General features: G+C 43.0%; 1 protein-coding gene across 1 annotated transcript in view; it reads left to right on the forward strand.

Moving 5' to 3' along the window:
• Positions 1–21,253, forward strand: part of PEPD (peptidase D) — a 129,478-nt gene that overhangs the window by 76,342 nt on the left and 31,883 nt on the right. The window contains exon 10 of the mRNA XM_028739347.2: positions 10,870–10,938. Within this exon, the coding sequence (XP_028595180.1) occupies positions 10,870–10,938 (69 nt within the window). The remainder of the gene's footprint in view (positions 1–10,869; positions 10,939–21,253) is intronic.

The raw sequence follows: 21,253 nt of genomic DNA on the forward strand, positions 1-21,253 counted from the left end.
TTTCCATTTTATCCATTTAACGAAATTTGTATACTTCTTAATCATAAAAAACCTCTAACATTTTGACGTGAAATATACATTATAGCTGCTGCATTTGAAGGTTGGACTTCTGGGGAAAGGGAAGGAGGATAGATAAAAGAAAGTACTTCTTCATGCAGTGCATAGTTGAACATGCTCCCATAGGAGGCAGCCACCAGTCATGATGGCTGTGTTCTGCCACCATAGTTGGTGGCAGTGATGCTTCTGAGTATCTGCTGCTGGAGGCCACGGGAGACTGGTCTTGTGCTTGCTTCCTGCTTGAGGGTTTCCCACAGGCATCTGGTTGGCCACGGTGAGAACAGGATGCTGGACTAGATGGGCCCCTAGCCCGATTCAACAGACTGTTCTTATGTTTTTAAGGACAAGGTGGCAAGTTCTTCCTGGGAGAGACAAAAGCAGAGTGAGGGAGAAAAGGGAGATGAGGTGTGGGTGGACGGACATGTGTTTGTGTAAGATGGAAACAGAGAGTAGTTTGGCTCCATCCTCTTCCATTCCTAGCCTCATCCACTCATAGCCCTCCAAGGGAATCCATCCCTCAATGGGGAAAAGGTTACCCACTGCTAAACACCACAGTTGAAGTATATCCTTAAGTGAGTTGAAGGATATCTGCTTTTCTTCATGACCGGAGAGAACTGGGAGGTGACATTCTTAGTGACATCAGAGCTAGCTGGACCCTGCAATGGTCTTGTTGGTGTTATGTCCCTTCTAGATTGGTCCTCTTCTCCCATGATACACTAAACCTTGACAGGATGTGGATGGTTGTCTCCTTTTCAAATGATGGAAACATCTCTCCATTAGAATTTGCTACTTTCTTTTTTGGAAACGTTGACACCCAAATGATCAAACTGCAGATAAGGGGACACCCTTTTCAGGCTGAACATGAAGACACTGTCCTGAAAACATACTCGTTGGAGCTGCTCAATGGATGCTTTTCGGTACTTTAGAACGATACTGAAGGACAAAATAGGTCTCGTTTGAACACTGTATGTGTCTATTTTTAGGTATTTGTTTAAAATACATGTCAGCACAGAGAAGCCCCCACTGTTTCCAGAACATCTCCTATGGTCTTGTTGGGGATGAAGGCCTGATTAGGATATGTGGCAGATACCTTAATATAGAGACTTCTTGGGTCTGGTGGTGCAACATCAACTTTGAGAACTGGAAGAGTCCAGAATGGTTTAAACAGCCATAGTTAGCCAACTCTTCTGTACTGTAGCTTTCTTCTTTCTTTTTCCCCAAATGCATTGAAACAACTGAAGGATAGTAAGGCAACCTACGAAAATCTCTTCTGACACTTTATCAAGTACAGTGCAAGGGATGACTCGTACAGTTTTATGCTATAGGCATACAAGTTCCACTTTCATCCTGTCAAGTCTCAAATCACTGATTGCAGTAAAATCTTGACACTGGAACGGCAGTGTAATATAAGTAACCATGCTGGTGCTGGCAGCATTTGGAAATACATTTAATAACTATAATTTATCAAGTGTGTTGGGCTGTCCCAGGAAACCAAAAATACCCATAGTAGTAATGTATAATATTTAAAGGGTGGATTATACATGAGCAGAACTGTGCGGGCCCTTGTGTTCATGCATTTGGAAATGTGCATTATGGTGAGAAAATAAAACAAAAACAAAAACATAAAGTGAGTCTTTAAAGAGGGCCTTTTGTCCAGATTCTTAAAAAAAAAAAATACAGATCCCTTATGTTTAGTACCAGCTCTCTTGGAAATTCTGGCTGTCTCTGGTATTTGTGGGTTTTTTTTAGTATTCAACTGTTTTGTTCTATTGATTTTATCTGTGCTACTTTAATGAATAGTGGTCTATGAATGTTTTAATAAACAAATGAGGTTGAGCCACAAGTTCGAACTGGGGAGAAAATAAAAATTTGACATGCTTAAATTGTATACTTTACTTGCAAATTCACCATCAACCTTGATATAGGCTTAGATGATTGCTTAAGGGTGTCATTTGCAAAAACTGTGCAATTAGTGCAATTAATCACTGGAAATTAGAGTAGTTTCACATTTGAAATTTTCACTCAGAAATACCAACCTTTTATTACACCTAACCAAATATGTATATAAAAATCCTACTTACAGTTCGGTGTTTTGAACTGATGGCTGAAGGCAGACCTCGCCTGTCTCCCAAAAATTCCTTGATTGCATCCCACCCTTCTTTCAAGGCACTATGTGGGGGATAATTTTCTCTTTTCCTCCATGCATAACAACCCTACAAAGTAGGTCGTTCAGTGAACTCCATTCCTGAACAAAGATATGCAAGCCCTTTCCCTCTCATCCACACTGTATATCTTAAGCTCTGTAGCACTTGCTTCTTAACTGTTCCTCTCACCTCAGAAGGCCCATTTCTGTCCCCACTTCACTATGCAACTTTTTCTGCCCTCATAATCTGAGAATCCCATATCTCCACTCTTGTCGAGAATGACATTATAAAATTATTATTAGGACTGTGCTCATGAAATGCTGATTTTTGATTGTGACCCAGAGGTTGCAGAGGGACCATGTTGGCCTGGGATTTATAGTGAGAATGTGAAATTAAACCAGTATAATTTCCTGCAGGAAAAATACCATCTATATAGTCTATTAATGCTGACTTCTGAATCTGAATATATTAGAAGCAATTACACAGTGGATAGCTCTGCGCATTATTAATTTGATTGAAAGGTTTTAAACACAGTGCATTACTCACTTGAAATCCCTAGCAGCCTATTGTCTGTCTTTACATAATTCCTAGTGGCCCAAACCTATCCAAACAGGAGAAAAGGAGATGTAAAATTAATGTATGGTTATTACTGAAATTACCTCATAAATTAGTTAAGTCCCCCATCAAGGTTAAAATGAACATTATTACTCTGGGAAGAAGGAAAAAAGAAGTCTCAGAGGCTTCCATTCTGGGCATTACTTTTATTGGGAAAGAGTTCTGTTTTGGAAACTGAATGGATAAGTTAAATATTCCATCAATAATTCTGATAGCGGCAGAGATGACAGAATGGGGGGAGAAGCAGAGAAGGGTTTTGTTCCATCGGACAGATGGTGCAGCGCCAGATTATTCTTTTGTTTCTCCACATTGTATTGCCATCTCATTGATGCCTCTCATAGCTCCTTCGTTCATCTTGTTTTATTTAGAGCATTTTCGCCCCGCTCTTTAGCCGAAAAGATTCCCAGAGCAGCTGTAAGTCAGTGCCTGCCCACAGGCTTGCAGTCTAAAAGACACAACACAAAAGTAAAAGAGGAGTTAGAGGGGAAAGCAAAGTTGAGGGCGGGGTGGGGGGGGACGTTTGATAATGGGCAGCTGGGATGGAGGCAGCCCAGGTAGCCTGGTGCAACAGCTGCCTCCAGGTGACAGGTGAGGGATGTGCAAAGGCCGTCAATGGAACAGCCCTGCTCACCTTTTCTCTCTCTCTTGCACTCCATCTTCTTCCACTTTCCATTTCTCTCTCTTTCCCAATGTTGAAGGAGTCCAGGGATCACCAGTGTTTTGAGGACTAGCGGGTACATTCGGAGTTTTGAGAAAGTCCTGCGAGCACCATCAGTCACTAAATGTCAGCTCTGGGGTGTGTGACATAAATGCCTGCTGTGGGGTGGATATAACACAAAATGGCGGTGCATCTGAAAAAGCAGAAAAGGTGACAGGAGCCCCAAATGGGTGGGCATGCTTCCTCCAGTCTTGTTTATTTTTGAAGGGGTTATTTACTGAGACTTTTTTGCAGGCACTATAGGAGATACTGCTGGGCTCCAAGTTAGCAATCCTTGAAACAGTCTTTAAGGTGGTGGTGGTGCAAGGATTTATGTGAGTGGTGGTGGGAAGTTGGTTCCTGCACTCTTAATGTTCTTGGTACATTTTGTAAAAATACAGTACAACCAGAAGCCACAAATCATACACAGCCTTTAAGGAAACAAGGGCAAAAGCCTGCAAGAATAATTCAGTTTTATTGTGTGTACGCTGCCTACAGGCCAATTACCCAAAGTCTATAGAGTTAACCAGAGTAACATGCATGCATCAGATAACTTGCCATTGACACAGACTGATGTGAAATATATGCAGTATAAATCTTAGGCTGTCAGTTTGCTATGCATTTTAATATGTGCATCCAGAAGTTTTAGCTCTCCCCCCTGCCCTGTGCCAGAATAAAAATGTCTTCACTAGTCAGCGAAAGATAGCCAGAGGAAGGAGGGAGGGAGGGGAACCTGACTTCATGGGGTACATGACTTTCTTGGGGCAGCCAGTGAAAAAACCCTGGGTAGTATCCAACTAAGACAGTACTAAGAACAGGCCTATTGAAATGGGCATGGCTAACTTGGGCCTCTTCATTTCAATGGGTGTGCTCCAACATAGCTGGATATGCCACTCTGTCACCGTGGGACATGCCTCCACCCTGGGCGGGACATCCCACTGATCTTAACAAATGGGCAAGTTGGTACATATACATGCAACCTCGAAACATTCTGGGGATGCCCATTTCCTAGGTGCTGTTAGAAACTGGGTGCTGGACTCGATGAAGCCCTGGTCTGATCTGGCATATTTCCCTGCCCCACAGTGCAATGTCAGTGAATAGAAAAAGGTTGTACCCATTCCTGTTTGGCATTTTACTCAAGACAGGTGCCCAGACAGGCTCAGTCCTTAAGCAGCGGACTTCTGGGGTCCCCTGATTTTGGGATAACCCTAACCGTAAGGACAGTGGTGATGTGGCACTTCCGCACAGTGTTCACCTCAGCGTGGGACTGTCACATGGCATGAAAATGCATCATATTATGTGCAGGAGGTTAAAAGAGAGAGAGATTTAAGTCTGGGGAATTCTGCTTGGCAAACTAAACTGCCCCCTCCAAGTGCTGTTTTGAACTGTGGCTGCACCTTGCAAAAAAAAGGTTTGCACTTTCTGCCCTTTTCCCCTAGCCTAATGCAGACATCAATATTTCCCAGTCTCCCGGGTGTGGTTTAGAAAGTGGGCATACCACATGGCTCATGCAAGGCTACATGCTCTTTCATGCTCCCCTGTCCCCTGTGTGTGTGCGTGCACACACTCCCAAATCTGCTCCTTTTGCAGCATTCGTGTTGCATTAGAGATGGACCTGTAGCTAGAGGCACCTCCTTTGCATGCATCTCCATGCAGGGCTGGGAAAGATCGCTGTCTGAAACCATGGAGCGCTGCTTCCGGACTGCATAACAGGGGTAGCCAATGTGGTGCCATCCATATGGTGTTGGACTACAACTCCCATCAGCCCCAGAAGCGTGGCCAGTGGTCAAATATGATGGGAGTTGTAGTCCAACAGTGGCTACCTATGGAATAGATGGTACTGAGATAGATAGGCCAGGCGTCTTTGAGGTTGTTGTTTTTTCTACAATCAAGTGGCATATGAATCTTTATGAAATAAATACATAAATGTCTGACTTGGAATAAGGCAGCTTCCTATCTGCACTGAACCTAGCCATGGTTAATTTTAAACCAGGGCTTAAAATCAGGATTTTAAGCAGGTTTGCAAACTGTTCCTCCACGTGGATCTCATAGTTTAACTATGTGCTACATGAAGAAAAGTTATTTTGTCTTTCCTGCATTTTCCAACATTCAGCTCCAATGAATGGCTCTGGGTTCTAGTGCTGTAAGAGAATGGCTTGCTTTGAGAAGCAGCTTGGTTTGAGGATTAAGTATCTTTTATCCATTGCAGCGGGCAAAGCTGACAAGATTCACTGCATTCATCTGTATCAGTGCATATGGGTATTAAAATGCCTTTATTTGGATCACACCCCAAAAGGAATGACTAGTGATTCATAAAGAGAGAGTATGTATTATGCTACAACTATTAAGGCATGTTTTATGTGTAACAGTAATTAAAATATAATTGAAATCACTATTTCTTCTAATTATTGGCTTAACATACTGCTTATTTAAAGAATGGGTGCCTATAAATGTCTCCTTTTTATATATATCCACGAATGGGTTCCTGGCAGCATCATAATTAAAAGAGGGATTAGTTAACATACAACTTAATCATTCTGTCATCAAAGGATTTAGACCTCATTAATTACACGTTAATAAATAGTTATGAATAAACAAAAAAATCAGTATAAAATATGCCAATTGAGATCCAAAATTACAGTATTTAAAAACTAATACAGTGGTGCCTCGCAAGACGAAATTAATTCGTTCCGCGAGTTTTTTCGTCTTGCGATTTTTTCGTCTTGCGAAGCACGGTTTCGGAAAAGTTTTGGAAAAGCTTCAAAAATCACCAAAGTCTTCAAAAACCTCAAAAAAGGCTACCACACCGCGTGCTATGAGTTGCTCCTCGAAGTCAAGTCGCAACTGTATTAACGATTTTAAGAAAAAGGAAACAAACTTGCAAGGCGTTTCCGTCTTGCGAAGCAAGCCCATAGGGAAATTCGTTTTGCGAAGCAACTCAAAAAACCAAAAACCCTTTCGTCTTGCGAGTTTTCCGTCTTGCGAGGCATTCGTCTTGCGAGGTACCACTGTAATGAAGCAGAGCTGTGGGTCTTAAGACCTTTTGGTGTGGTCTCACTCTTATTTCATATTATTTCATATTATTTCAATTGCGTGTGAAATTGTGGCATTGTGCTAGTATTTGTGGTTCTGTGTCATTGCTATATAACAAGCAGAAACCTATGGAAAAAATGTCTTGCAGGGGTAGGGGAAGGGACTCAGATGAATCACGTCCTCAGAGAGCCGATTCTGCCTCGCAACTTAAAGGATCATAGGTCTTCTTCCTCCAAAGTAGATTTCTGACTCTCCCGGTGATCGTTTAAGCCACAGTTAGCCAACATGGTTCTCCTCCTCATTTAATCCTCACAACAACCCTGTGAGGTAGGTTAGGCCAAGAGACAGTGACTGGCCCAAAGTCACCCAGAGAGCAGCTACATGGCTAAATAGAGATTCGAACCCTCATCTCCCAGGTCTTAGTCTGACACACTCACCATTATGAAACCTGTAAGCAACCCCTGCTTAAACCAAGACAGGGAATTCTTCCTTGCAGTTTATTATTAGCTGTGCATTTGGAGGGTACGTCCAAGACCAATTTCCACCCACAGTTTCCTTTTGGTACCCGGATAAATGACGTCAAGTAGCAAGGATGCCAGCTTACCTTCTGCTTAAATGCCAACCTGTTTTCTACTGTCTTCTACTCATATTCCGTGCCAGTATGTGGACAATGCACTTGTTTACTCACCTATATGTGATTTTTTTGCGGGGAAGCGATGCCCCCTAAACCTACCTTTTCATGCAAGCCAACAAGGTGACCATTATATTTGGAGACACACTCCTGCTGTGGCTCATTTTAGCACCCCACACATTGGCAGACAGTACACCCACTTTACTAAACACTCTAGTTTGGAATATACCCACCTGGATGGATGGGAGAATGTCACTGCAGCCTTTGGCAACTTAAGTGACTTCCAGCTGTTTTGGACTACAGCCCCCATCAGCCAAAACATATGGAGGGAACCAAGTTGGCAAGGGCTGAACTGATGGAAGGATCCATCAAATGATGCTATCTGTGGTATTGGGGGATCTTGCTGTTTGACTAGGGAAGATGATTTACAATCTTCTTAAACAATTAAAATGCCAATTATGCCTCACCCACCTCTCCCCTCTCTTAAGCTTAAACGATCTGTTGGTTTTGTTGTCCGTAAATCACTCTTGATAGATGTCCCTGGGATGTGTTTTGTTTTCCTTTTAATTTATTAACTCCGAGCTGCCATTCTTCCCCCACCCCCCTGTGGCACCTGTCCGTTTTCCAATTAAGCTTTGTCTCTCAGAGAACGTCTCTCCAGTTTCTGTGTGTTTTGTAGAAAAGAAGGGGAAATTGCATTGGTTTCTACTGCTTGGGTTTGAAGGTTTATGTACCATCCCTGCTTTAACTACAGTTTCCCTATAATTACTGACCATCTTTCATGTAGGCCAGTCCAGACATAAAATTGTGGATGGGACATTGGCCAAGCTGTGGTTTGTAGTTTGTGGTTTGTCTCCCAGCCACTCAGGCCTCCTTGGCTTGGGGATTGCTTGGGCTGGTCAAACAAACCATGGTTAAGCAAGGCTGTTGGGTTTGGACATAATGCCAAACCATAGTTAAAGCAAGCCACGGTTTACAAGCTAACAAGAAACCATGGTTAGTCTGCTTGGCTGGGTCCAAAAGTTAAGAGAAACCACATAGGCAAAACCAACTATGGCTTAGTGTGACTCATGAATTGGGCCATGCAGAACATGTGGCTGAGTCCTGCATTTCTCCCCCTCATATTTTTTTTGTCTTATGTGTAAATCCCCCCTCTTCCTCTTTTAGAGCTGCCTTAAATCTGCATCCAGCTTATTCTAGCCATGGTGGAATTCATGCTCAAGCTTATAGTTGAGGTTGGGCTCTGTCATGTAAGCCCTGGGTATATCAGAACAGTGGCTGCTGTGCAGGACCAAATGCTGTAATGTGAGCCCTACTGAGATGTGGAAATTGCATGTCTGAGGGGTGCTTACTGGGATGAGAGTGCTGGCTTCATGCTCTGCAAATTGGAGAGTAACTGTGTGACATGAGGAGCCAACCTCTGCTCTTGCGAGCTCCCTCACGGCTCCCCAGTTTTCCATGGTTTGACAACTCAGGAGTACAAGAGATTTCTCTGCTCAAGGCAGTTGCATTTCGACTCCCAGAGGGTGGTGGTGATGGAGGTGAACAGCCAGCAGGCTCATGTGCACACCCCACTCCTCATAACTGGAACCCCTATGCTTCTATAACACCCAAATAAAGGCCATGGTGACCTCCGAGGGTGTAAGAGGGACAGGATTTTCACATGACGTGGGAGAACGACCATCAAACAAATATTCAGACCATCCAAGGACATTAGATTTCCACTGGGCCACAAAGGAGGCTGCTTGTAAGTGTGCTGTTCAGAAGCAAATACATTAAGTCTCCCCATCATACTATGGCTATCATAGCTCGTGTCTTCAGAGCTGGTTCACCATGAGAATACCAGGAAAAATCATTCAGATTTTAATATTTTTAAGTTCAAGGTTGCCAAATGTTCCTTGTGCTGTAAGATGCCCTTAATTTTAACATGCTTCTAAAATACATCAGAACATCCTTTGTGGCGCCTCGCACTTTTGAAGCATTGCACTGTCGACCCAAATGCTTGTTAAGAGCTTAACTTGTTGACACGCTTGCTCCAAATTGATCTCTAGAGTTTTCTTAAGATCTGGGCTCTAAATTTAGCTAGCTGTTTCCATTTGTAGCGCATTATCCGAGCCAGGCTACTCACCATGATAACTTCCTTTGATTTATTATTATTATTACTGTTATTTTTGGAATCCATGTCTCCGGTAGACTTATGAAATGCTTTCATTTTCCTAATTCCTGCCTCTTCCAAGGAAATGATTAGGAATCATAGGCAGAGCCTGTATAAAATCGGACCCTCCTTTTAAGTTAATCAGTATAACCTTCCCGTACTAAGGGATGTCACCCTCAGCACACATTGGCTATTGATCAGATATAGCCAGGGTGAACTTTTCTTCCTTTGTGTTGCTAAGGAGACATGTCGGAAGCACTACTGCTTTTTAATTATGGATGTTATTAATATTAATAAGGTATCTAGTAGCTTCCGGTTCCTGTTTTCATGCTGGTGGCATTTCCATTTTCTTTTCATTCCTATTGCAGAGTTTTGTTGATTAATGATATCTTAGCAGTGCTCCTTTTGGACCCGGCTGTTCATGGCTGTGATCCCGTAACAGAAAGTTCATCTAGAAGCACAGCATTCTTTGCCTATAACATCCTGGGCGGATGCCTGTCAGGTTTCCCCAAAAAACGTTTGTGAGGTTCAGCAACCTGTGAAATGTGGCACATTCATCTCCTTGATATGTGCATAATAGTGTTGGGACTGTCCATCCTAATGTCTCATTAAGCGGTTAGATATATCTAACCGGGTGTGTAGCTAAAGCAATATCTTAAATGTCCGTCTAATAGCTTGCATTTGTCGCAGCATCTGCCAAAGGCTTGCGAACATCTCTGAAATCTGAATGGGTTCCATTATCACTCCTTGTTAATGAAATGATTTTAATATTACAACAAATGAGGTCTTTCCCCCCCTCCCCCCAATCCTTTCAGTATTAAAAGGGAATTGGATTGTAATTAGAGTATATTTCACCAAGACTGAAAGGGGCTCTAATATGTGCTTGACTCTTAAAGCAGTTAATCCTATATTAATTGTACTTTGGGTGCATCTGTCCTTGCCTGATGGCAGAGCATCCATCATGTCCTAGGGGATGCTGGAGCTCTTGGGAAGGCGGAAGAGCTCCTCCTGCAGGATGCCTTTATCGTCACGTGAAGAGACGGGCAGTTCTTTGCTTCAGGAAGTCTTTTGAGAGAGAGATTGCTTCCTGCAATGGACTCCTGCAACTTCCCCTTTCCTCCCACTCTCACCTGTGGTCAAAGAAACTTCCAGGGTTTGGGAACAAAAAGAGGGAGAAGGAGGGAGCTTCTTACTTTACAAAGCAAAGCAACAACCTGGGGGTGGGGGGTGGAATGGTCGGCTTTTGGTCATCTCTTGAATTGTTAATTGTTTAGCTCCAGTGACAGGTAAACTTTGAAGGTTAGGGGGTGGATTTGCTCCCGCTGGAGCTTAAATAGACTTTCTTTGCAATTCCTCTTCTAGTTGTTTCTCTACCATTTTCTTCAGGCACCTAGCAAGCTCAAAATAGAGATGGGAAGATGGGTTGATGTCTGAGCCAAGAACAAATAAGTCCTGCTTCTTTAAATGTTGCATTGTTCATTGGTTTTTTTGTTTGGTCCTCAACAATTGATTAACTTCTGTCTCCTTTGTTTTGCAGCCTGTTTCAGCACTACTGCTACAAACGCGGCGGCATGCGACACACTTCCTATACCTGCATCTGTGGCAGGTAAGCCGCCCCAGTCTTCATTTTCCATTTCCCATTGAGTTGTATCAGTATCACTATCAAGCTCAAGCCACTTCAAAAAGACATTGAGAAGCATTCAATAAACTCCGCTTTATTTAACCACAGATATTTTAGGAAGAAAGCCCCATGGCTAAACTGGCATGCATCTTGAGGGTGAAGTAAGGCCCATAGCATTGAATGTGGGTCTTCTTGGTGGATGCATTTGATTTGGCTTCGACTATGCACACACATAACCTTAACCATGGTTTAGTTCAACAAGCAACATGTCATCTCACAGGCAAGCAAACAAGCCATGGCTTTTTATTTTTATTTTTGCCTATGGTTTCCAGTGGCATAATGCCTCTGACAGTGGAGTCAGCGTAGCCATTGTGGCTATGAATTTGCCTAATCCTCTTTTAAGGCCATCTAAGTTGGTGGCCATCGCTGCCTCCTGTGGAGATGAGTTCCATAGATTGACCATGTATATTGCATAGAGAACTCTCTTTTATCAGTCTTGAATCTTCCAATGTTCATCTTCATTGGATGTCCCCAAGTTATAGCATTATGAGACAGGGAGAAAAACATTTCTCTATTCACGGATAATTTCATAAACTTCTTTCATGTTGGCTCTTATTCACCTTTTCTCTAAACTAAAAAGCCCCAAATGCTGCAATCTTTCCTCATGGGGGAGGTGATTCATCCCCTTGGCCATTTTGGTTGCCGTTTGCCTGCAGACCATCCTTACTCTAATTTAACAAAGTTCACTTCACTGAAAGGGGTCAGGTGCTAACAGGACACACAAAATGATACTTCCCCACAACCTCATTTTCCTCATTTTGACTGCTCACCCTCTCTCTTGCATGCAAAGGTGTGGGAGAGGCCCCTTTTGGACAAAGCCTATTCTCTCTCCGAGTCACACTTGAAATGGTTTGTTCTGCTTCATGGTGCCTTAATGTTCACTGTAGGATTTTCCTCCTGCAGTAAGCCTATTTGTTACAGCTTCATCTTGCCCATTAATGTCGCGTTTTTCACTCTTTCTCTCAGAGTTCACAGCTCTGCTGATGTTGCTTCTTCCTTGCTAATATTTAATCAGAAGCATGAACCTGACCTTTTGAAAAAGAGACTGTGGGGTGGCAAGGGGGGGGGGGGAGAGAGAGAGAACACTTCAGGTTAGAAGCCATGTTCAGATAAGAGATGCCTCTGGATAAGTGAAATTTGCTCTGCATGGCTTTCGCCCTTTTACTCTAAAACTTCTGGCTGTGTTCCCATGTTGTTGTTATTTTCTGCTTGTGGAATGCTCTCCCCAGGGAGGTTCATTTGGCGCCTTCGTTACATATCTTTAGGCGCCAGGCAAAAAATTCCTCTTCTCCCAGGCTTATTAAACAATCTGTGGCCTTTTAATCTGTGAGGATATCATGGGTGGGGGTTGCTTCCACATTGCTAACTGGCTATACCTGGTGGATGTGGAAGGCCATATCAGTTGGAGGGCACCAGGTTGGGGTTGGCTGACTGTGTATCTTGGCTCTTGACAGGCCACCTTTTTCATAGTTTTCCTTTTTTTAAAAAAATAAATTTTTATTAAAGTTTTAACAAACTAACAAAACACAATAACAAACAAAGACAAAGAAAAAAGACATAATAAAAAATACAAGCATAAAACACGTATAAATTCAGTTTTTACTTCCTTATAACTTACTTTCCCGACTTCCTCATACCTTCCCTTTCTGTATTCTAATTTCTAATTAAATTATCAACAAATCCTTCCCTTACTTTTGACTTAATTTTAATATTATTTAATTTCTTTACATTATCCCTTACTGCTATTAACCCCTTATTTTATAATCCAGCGTCTTTTTCATAGTTTTCCAACTTCCTGGCAAAAAGCTCAGCGGAACTCCGCAGTGTCATCATTAAACCGCCAAGTTGGTTCAATAAAAATAACGTCTTGCTGATCAATAGTTCTGGAAAGAAGGAAATGGAAGTTCGATATGATTTTCAGAAGACTCTCTTAACAGCCCAGCAGAATAAAGAGACATGCATGGATGGTTGAATGGTGCCATCAGCACTTAAGTTCCTTCATACATATTTAATCTGGGATTAATTGATTAACTTATTATATATATAAAAAGCATCCTCTTAGTGTAGATAAGTGACGGGCAGGTTCTCCCCACTCCACCCAGCTCACATTGGATTTGCTGGTGCTAAAATAAGCCAAGTTATTACATTTGAGGAATATATCAGGGAGTCAAGTGGGCTCCACAAAGGGGGAGTGGGCACTCTAGGGTGATCGTATCAATGACCCGAGCCATTCAAATGTTCCAGAGGTCAGCCAGGCTTTGACAGGAGCACTGGTAATATCAGCCAGAGAATCTCCCAGAGTCTCCTGGAAACTCATTGAAGCCATCAGCCTTTCAGGGGAGACCATGCTAATAGGTCCTCCACCTCTGCCGAGGAGGAAAGGTGCTGAAAGCCTAAATCTCAACAGGAAGCAATCTGACCACGACAATATCCCCCTCGTCCAGAGCACCCTCTTCCTGCCCAGTTGAGAAAACAAGGTCCAGTGATGACCTATTGGGACAGCCCCATGGTTGTCATGGCAGCCAAGAAGTCCTGAGCCAACCCAGAACCAGTCACCTAGGTAGGGATGTTGAATTCCCCATAACCAGCAACCTGGGAGTCCTCAACACCACCTCACAAGACCAGCTCAGGCAGGGAGACTGTGAGGCAGGCAGTAAACCAGCAGAATCCCTAATCTGTCCTGTTTGCCCGAGTGCCAGAAACACACACTCCAGGTCTCCCCGCTACCAAATGGACGGAGAGCTGATAGAGAGAGCATTTCTATAGACCACAAGCCAATAATCATCACTTTGTAGTAAGACAATCTGGGTTTCATTTGTTGGTCTTAATCCCAGGCAGTGGAGGGAAAGTCAGGCTTTCATGTCATTGGTCCAGAGTTCTTTTAGGTCTTTAGTCCAACAATTGTAGTTTAACATTCACTTGGAGGACTACAGGTAACACAGGTAACACCACCACCACCTGGCTGTCCATCTTTGGAGTGCAGGCCTTATCCTCAGGCTCTCTGTTTGCGATACTGTGCATCTCTAGCTATAGATCTTTACAAAATTGCCCTTTTGCATCTGAGGTTTTTGCAATTGCCTTTAGAATTCCATACCTTTTTAACCGTCAAGAAAATCGTGCATGGGGGGGAGAGAGCACAGAGTGCCCAAAGGACAGTTGAGTAAAAACAAAGATAATTTATTTTTTCTTTTCGCGTTGATGTAATCAGTTCGAAAATATTTGATATTGTGATAATTGTGCAATTAAAATTCTCGCTGAACTGCATTACAGCCCTGCTTTGTATGCAGCCAGGCGGGATCGCCAGCCGTCCATTCCATTTACACCACTCTCCCCCTGGAAATCTGCTTGTAATGCAAACTGACATTTTTAATTTTCTCTTCATTTCCTAATCCTTGATTAGTAATTGTCTAAGTGATGTTCACACCAGGGCAAAAAGCATGAGCATTAGTGCAGCAAGCAGCACATCAGTATTATAACCCAGAGGTCATTAGAAAACTAGTGTGGGGTAGTGGTTAGAGTGTTGGACTATGACTCGGGAGACCAGGGTTCAAATCCCCACACAGCCATGAAGCTCACCTTCAGCCAGTCACTCCTTCTTAGCCTAAGATCCCTCAAAGGGTGATGGTGAGGATAAAAACAGAGAGGGAGACAATAATGTCCAGCACCGTGAGTTTCTTGGAGAAAAAGTGGGATGTAAACGCAATAATAAATAGAATTAGTTTGATCCTCACATGGGGCAATAAAATTAATTTGCTCATATATACCATGATCATGAAATGGGTTTGCCAGGGTGAGGCTGATCCACTGCTGACTCCTGCAATCGAGACAGAGAGAGAGACAGACAGTGCTTTTTTTCTGGGGGGATGCAGGGGTAGGCATACCCCTAAACATTTTGTGAATCTTTATATTTTGGTCCATTTACTATATTTATTTTTCCTGATTTGAACTATGAAATGGTGATTTTCTGGGGTCAGAATGAGAGTACCCATAAACATTTTTTTAGAAAAAAGCACTGTATATAGATATACATAGATATAGATGTATATGAAAGAAAGATTGATCTTCACACAAGATGAAGATCAGCATTTTGTCTGAATTATTATTATTATTTTATTATTTGTACCCCACCCATCTAACTGGGTTGCTCCAGGCACTCTGGGCGGGTTACAACATATATAAAAACACAATAAAGCACTACACAGCCAGGGTTTGTCAAACAAGCTGCACATCATCTCGCATACAAGCAAAACAAACCATGGTGCTTGTTCCTCCTGAGCTTGGTTTGTTTCCCAGCTGTTCTTGTGTTGTCCCTGTAGCCTGATAAGTGTCTGGGGATGCACAGACCGTGGTTAAGCAAGCAATAGCACCAAAGCATCTTCAATCCATAGTTTGTAAGTCAAGAACAGGCATAGGCAAACTCGGCCCTCCAGATGTTTGGGACTACAACTCCCATCATCCCTAGCTAACAGGACCAGTGGTCAGGGATAGTGGGAGTTGTAGTCCTAAAACATCTGGAGGGCCAAGTTTGCCTATGCCTGGACAAGTACTTCACACCAGTTTTTGTTTCCAGAAAAGAAACACTGGTTAGTCTCCTGGATTGGCTTTGGACAGTCAAACAAACCACACTTCTACCAAACAAACCATGGCTTGGCCTGTGTTATGTTTGAACCAAACCAGTGTGCCACAGTTGGATTCAGAGAGATGGCCTGGCCAAGCATTAGGGTCTTAACCAGCAATGCAATTATTATGCCCTTAAGGTTTACTCTTGCTCATGATTTAATTGCTAACATACTTAATTTATTTTGCTACTTAGATGTTTCTCCCTCCCTGTAACAAGAACACAGGGTGGGCTACAATTATTTCTTACCTTAGTCTTGCTTCTACCTTGCTTTCTTCTGCAAAACTGAGGTTTCTTTCACGAGCAAGGCATTCTTTCTGAATTCCATGCATCTCCAAGGTAACATCACCGGCCCCTGCTTTGTGATCTTTCACCAAAGAATATTTTTCACTCTCCTCATCCCCCCCTCCCATCTCACTTTAATTTGTGAGAGGTCTCTCCGGCAAGAGGAGAGCCCTGAACTTTCATACTAAGTAATAACTCATACCAGCTCAGGAACGTGAGTGTGTCGGCTCATTTCAAATTATAAATCCAGATAGGTAGAGATGTGATTTGCATTAATTATTTTTGGGTTTTTTTGTTTGTTTTTGCATTAGACCCATCACAACAAAATTATTCAAAAGATCAAATCAGGCATATTAGCGAGAGAATTACATTCGCTGTGTTGATTGCAAAAACTCCCTAAGAGAGAGTGATGCGTCCAGGATCTCCAGACGAGCTTCCTGGTTCTCCTGCAGCCAAGTCCTGTATCACTCACCTGCTTGGCATGCAAAAGGTCCAATCCCCGGCTTCTTCAGGAGAGACCCCCCAGCCTTAAACTGTGGGAAATTCCTTCTGATCAGGGTAGACAGTACTGAGCTTGATGCTGACTCAATATAAGGCAGTTTCCTGTGTTTCCTGTGACTCTCAAGCTTTGTTTTGTGTACTTTCTAAATTATTTAAGGTAAAGGTAAAGGGGTCCCTGACCATTAGGTCCAGTCTTGGCCGACTCTGGGGTTGCGGCGCTCATCTCGCTTTATTGGCCAAGGGTGCCAGCGTACAGCTTCCAGGTCATGTGGCCAGCATGACTAAGCCGCTTCTGGTGAACCAGAGCAGCACACGGAAACGCCGTTTACCTTCCCACCATAGCGGTACCTATTTATCCACTTGCACTTTGATGTGCTTACGAACTGCTAGGTTGGCAGGAGCTGGGACCGAACAACGGGAGCTCACCCCATCGTGGGGATTCGAACCGCCGACCTTCTGATCGGCAAGTCCTAGGCTCTGTGGTTTAACCCACAGCGCCACCAGCGTCCCTTCTAAATGATTTAATTATTTGTAAATTTGCCATATCGGTACACTATCCTAAGCCTAGGGAAAGTCCTGATCATATCGTATTCAGTAAGAAGTAATTATTATCCTTTTTAATAAATAAGATGTATTTTAAAACTCAATAAGTAGATGCTAAAGGTCAGTTGCAGTACTTTAAATGAGTTCTAAAAGAGATGAGCAGGACTCTCTCACACACAAAAAGAAAATAATTCAGTCTATGCCTCTAGTTCAGACTGTTGTTTCTGTTCGGCCTTACTAGTGTATATTTGTTAGCATGCTTTATTTAAAATACATTTCTACCTCTCTCCATCAAGAAGATGTCAAGGTGACACACAACGTACATGTATGAGCATAAAACAGCGAATTGAACCAAATGCCATTTCATATATTTTCTTTCTCTGATTTATATCCTGCCCCTCCTCACCAGTGGTCTCAAGGCAGGTCACAACTGCTGGGTTCACAAAGCTGAGCCCACCCCATTCATTTATGTAGGATTACAAGGGGTGTGTCAGTGTTGGGTCAGTTGTCCAAGCTTTGAGTAATTGGATCACCTGCCTCTGTGTATCCTTGGATTAACTGTGTGCATTGCCTGCTGTTCTTCGGGCCAGCTATTTGCATACATATCGCACCAATCTGAACATTAAAGCCGTTGGAAAGAATCCTACTTTCTCTGGTTCTTCCACAAATGGAAGCCGAGAGAGTAGGCGCAGGGGACAATTGATTCCAAAGGCCTGGTGGAAGAGGAAAGACAGACAAAGTAGACTCCAGCCAGATCTCAGAAAGGGAGAATGTTTGCAACCAGGCTGCCATTCCTTAAAAGGGCAAGTGTGTGTGTGTGTGTGTGTGTGTGTGTGTGTGTAAAAAACAAATTAAGCAAACAGCAAATTTTAAAATACTTTTTAAAAACTCCAGCCTGTACAACAAAGCTTTCAATTAAAAGCCCATGCATGGGGGTGTTGGGGTGGGTGCACAGTTTGAGCCCACAAATTCTTTTGACTGACTGAAGAGGACTCATCTCCTACCCCTCCAAATTGCAACTTCTCTTTTTTCAGCATATGCAAACTAAGTATTGTTTCTGGCTGTTTTAGTCTGTGATAAGTACCCAGAGCTAACATCTTCATATAAATCTATGCCTGAAAGTTGGAAGGGGGGTGATGCAATGTTTTCTCAATCCCACATCTTTCGTGGCTCATTCTCTCATTTTGCACACAATCTAATCACTTTGAAGTAGCAGACACTTTTTGTCGTGAGCTTTCAAGAGCCAGCGCCCACTCCTTCAAATCAGCTGGTGAAGTTGAATCTGGCCCACAAAACCTTCATGCCGCACAGTCTGCCGGAATAGAGCCACCCCTCTGGGTTTTGTCCAAATTGCTGAAGTTTTCTTCTTGAACCGAGTAGCAAATTGGATTCTAGGTTCAAAAGGTTTGATGTGACCTAACGGCTGAGGTTGAGAGGCCAGATGGGCACTGTGAGAGATCTTGAGGTGTGACGTTTGGGGCTTTGAATGAGCCTTTTTTCATTATCTGAGCATTTCTTTAAAAGGACAGAGAGCTTATAGCTGAGAATAGCAACAAGGAAATCTGCAGAGCCGAGTGAGTTATGTTCCTTCCTTTTAACTTAACGTTTGGACCTCAAGGAATATCAATAGACGGAGTAAAAAGAGCCGGAACCAAAACTAGGTCACTGAGTGGATCACAGGAACCTTCAGAAGTGAGGGGCAAACACCCATGTCCCTCTTCCTGCCTTCCGTCTGATTCAGCACTTTTGCACGGGTTGTAAGAACAAAAGTACTTTTCTGACTCCTTTGGTCAAAGCTAGCCTTTTTGTGTGCTCCACAAAAAAGGTAAAGAGACCAAATATGACAATGTATTTGACTTGTACTACTGCTGTGGTGACACTTTGTGCTGCAAAGAGAATTCCCAACACAGCAGGAAACACACACTCTCTCTCTCATTTCTTAGGCGGTTCTGTTTTTCATTTCCCCTCCCCCTTCACCTCAAATTTAACCCCATTTTCAAAGCAAGAAAAGAGCACCCAGGGAGCAGGCCTATGCATAAGAAACTGGTGTAAGGCAGTCAGTGCCGGATTTACGTATAAGCTAAACAAGCTATAGCTTAGGGCCCCACTCTCTTGGGAGGAAAACTGAATGCACAGACTTCCGGTCGGTGCCAGCGCTTAATGGCGGTCCTACCTCCGAGCTCCGGAGAAGGACTGCTCCGCAAGTTCGGGTCTTACCCGCTACGGCGAGTGGGGGACCCCTAAAATCTCAGGCGCGGAAGCCTGAGAGCAAGGAGACTCGGTGGGCACCTTTGCGCCCCCCGGTACTGTGAAAGAGCCTTTTTAAAGGCTCCGGAGCGGCATCGGGAGTGAGCGCGGTGCTGAGAGTCGCTACCCAGCCTGCGGAGTGAAGCCGCGTCGCCATTAGCGGAGAGCGCCGATTCCTTCCTGAAAAGAAAATCTGGACTGGATTCCCGTGAGTAAGAAGGGAAAAAAATTAGGAACCTTTAAAAATTGAAAATTTGGCTGAAAACGGGAGGGCAAAAAATAAGGAAGTCTGCCCCCCCCGGACTGCAGGAATTTAAAGCAACGAAAGACCTCGCTGCAGTTATTAGAAACTTAGTTGCGAACTGTCAAACCTGAGCTGTCAAAAGTATCTCTCCCCTCCAGATTGGCAGGAGAAGGGGGAAAAAAGACAGTCTTGTGAAGATACTTTTAATTTAAAGGGAAACAAAGTTTTTCACTGCTCTGATCCCCGGGACGACCTGCCAGGACTTAACACCGGGAAAACTGCTCTTTAAAACAACTTTGAAGTGGATATAGACTATACCTTAAATGGTGGAAAAATTTTAAGACATTTAAGATTTAAATGGGACTTTGTTACTGATATTGGACTAACCAAATTTAAATTGGAGAAAAAGTTTTACAACTTTAATGGCGGACTTGAGATTTTCTACATCCGGCTTTCTGTCTCTTTGTTGCTTCTAACTTGGAAACTTTTAACTGCTCCCTCTTGAGGGCTAAGAGGGAAAAATTGTAAAGTAACTGACTAATACTGGGATTTTCCATTGCAAGTTTTTCCTGTGAGAACGGCCTTGGGATATGAGTGGCACGGCAGAGGAGATAAGAACCAGATCTAAAGCTAAACTAACACAAAAGAAAAGAGGCTCAATCTCTGGCAACACAGTGCCTGCACCAGACAGTGTGACAGCAGCATCAATGGAACCTATGACACAGGCACTGCTTAAAATAAATCAATCCCTTGAGGCCTTAACAAAGCAATCAGCAGAAAATTCAAAGAAATTGACAGAACTTACAGCAAGATTGGATTTGAATACTACATCAGTGGCAACAAATACAGAATCTATAAATAGACTGATTCAGGAATCTTCAGAAACAAGGAAAATTGCAGAGAGTGCAAAATCTGTCGCAGGGGAGACACAGGAAAGACTTGTGCCGATTGAGAAAAAGGTGAATGAGCATGAAGCGGCCCTCTCCTTACTGGAATTACAACGGAAAGAACGAAATCTGAAATTTAGACAGGTTCCAGAGAAAGAAGAGGACAATCTGGCGGAATTTCTCACAGAGGCAATTCTGGAAAATTGGCAAGGAGATCTGGAGGAAGATGAAGTGGGGATAACAACTGCTTTCAGACTTGGTAGAAAGCAAAGCAAGAAGTCAAGGGATTGTCTGATCACCTTTAGAACCAAAGAGGAAAGAGACAAGATACTGAACCTTCATTATCAAAAAGCTTTGGTGATTGGAAACATTCAAGTCCAAATCTTTAAGGACATCCCTAAATACATCTTGGAAGTGAGGACTTTTTATAGAGATCTTGCCAATTTGCTGAGGAAGAACTTCATACCCTTCAGGTGGGAATTCCCACAGGGGTTGTCCTTTAACTACAAAGGGAAGAAAGTAAGAATAAGAACAGTACAGGAGAAAGAGTACTTTTTGGAGAGAAACCTAGAGGACCTACAGAAAGGTACGGTGGATCCGGCAAGAGAAGGACAAGGATTAACACCAGAAGGAGGAGGGCTAACGGACATTGCAAATCTATCATTTGGACTACCACAACTGCCAACTGAAGAGGAAGAAAAACTTGGAGCAGTCGGAGGATCAAACATCTAACAAACAAAATGTCTCTGCAACTTCTAAGCTGGAATTGCAACGGTTTGAACCATCCCAGAAAAAAACGACAGGTTTTCCACATTTTGAAAAGGGAACAACTGGATCTGATATGTCTACAGGAAACTCACATAACTAGAGCACACAGGAAATTGTTGGTGAACAAAAGACTGGGACAAGAATTTA

The sequence above is a fragment of the Podarcis muralis genome, chromosome 7, assembly GCF_964188315.1.
Source record: "Podarcis muralis chromosome 7, rPodMur119.hap1.1, whole genome shotgun sequence".
Taxonomy (NCBI): domain Eukaryota; kingdom Metazoa; phylum Chordata; class Lepidosauria; order Squamata; family Lacertidae; genus Podarcis; species Podarcis muralis.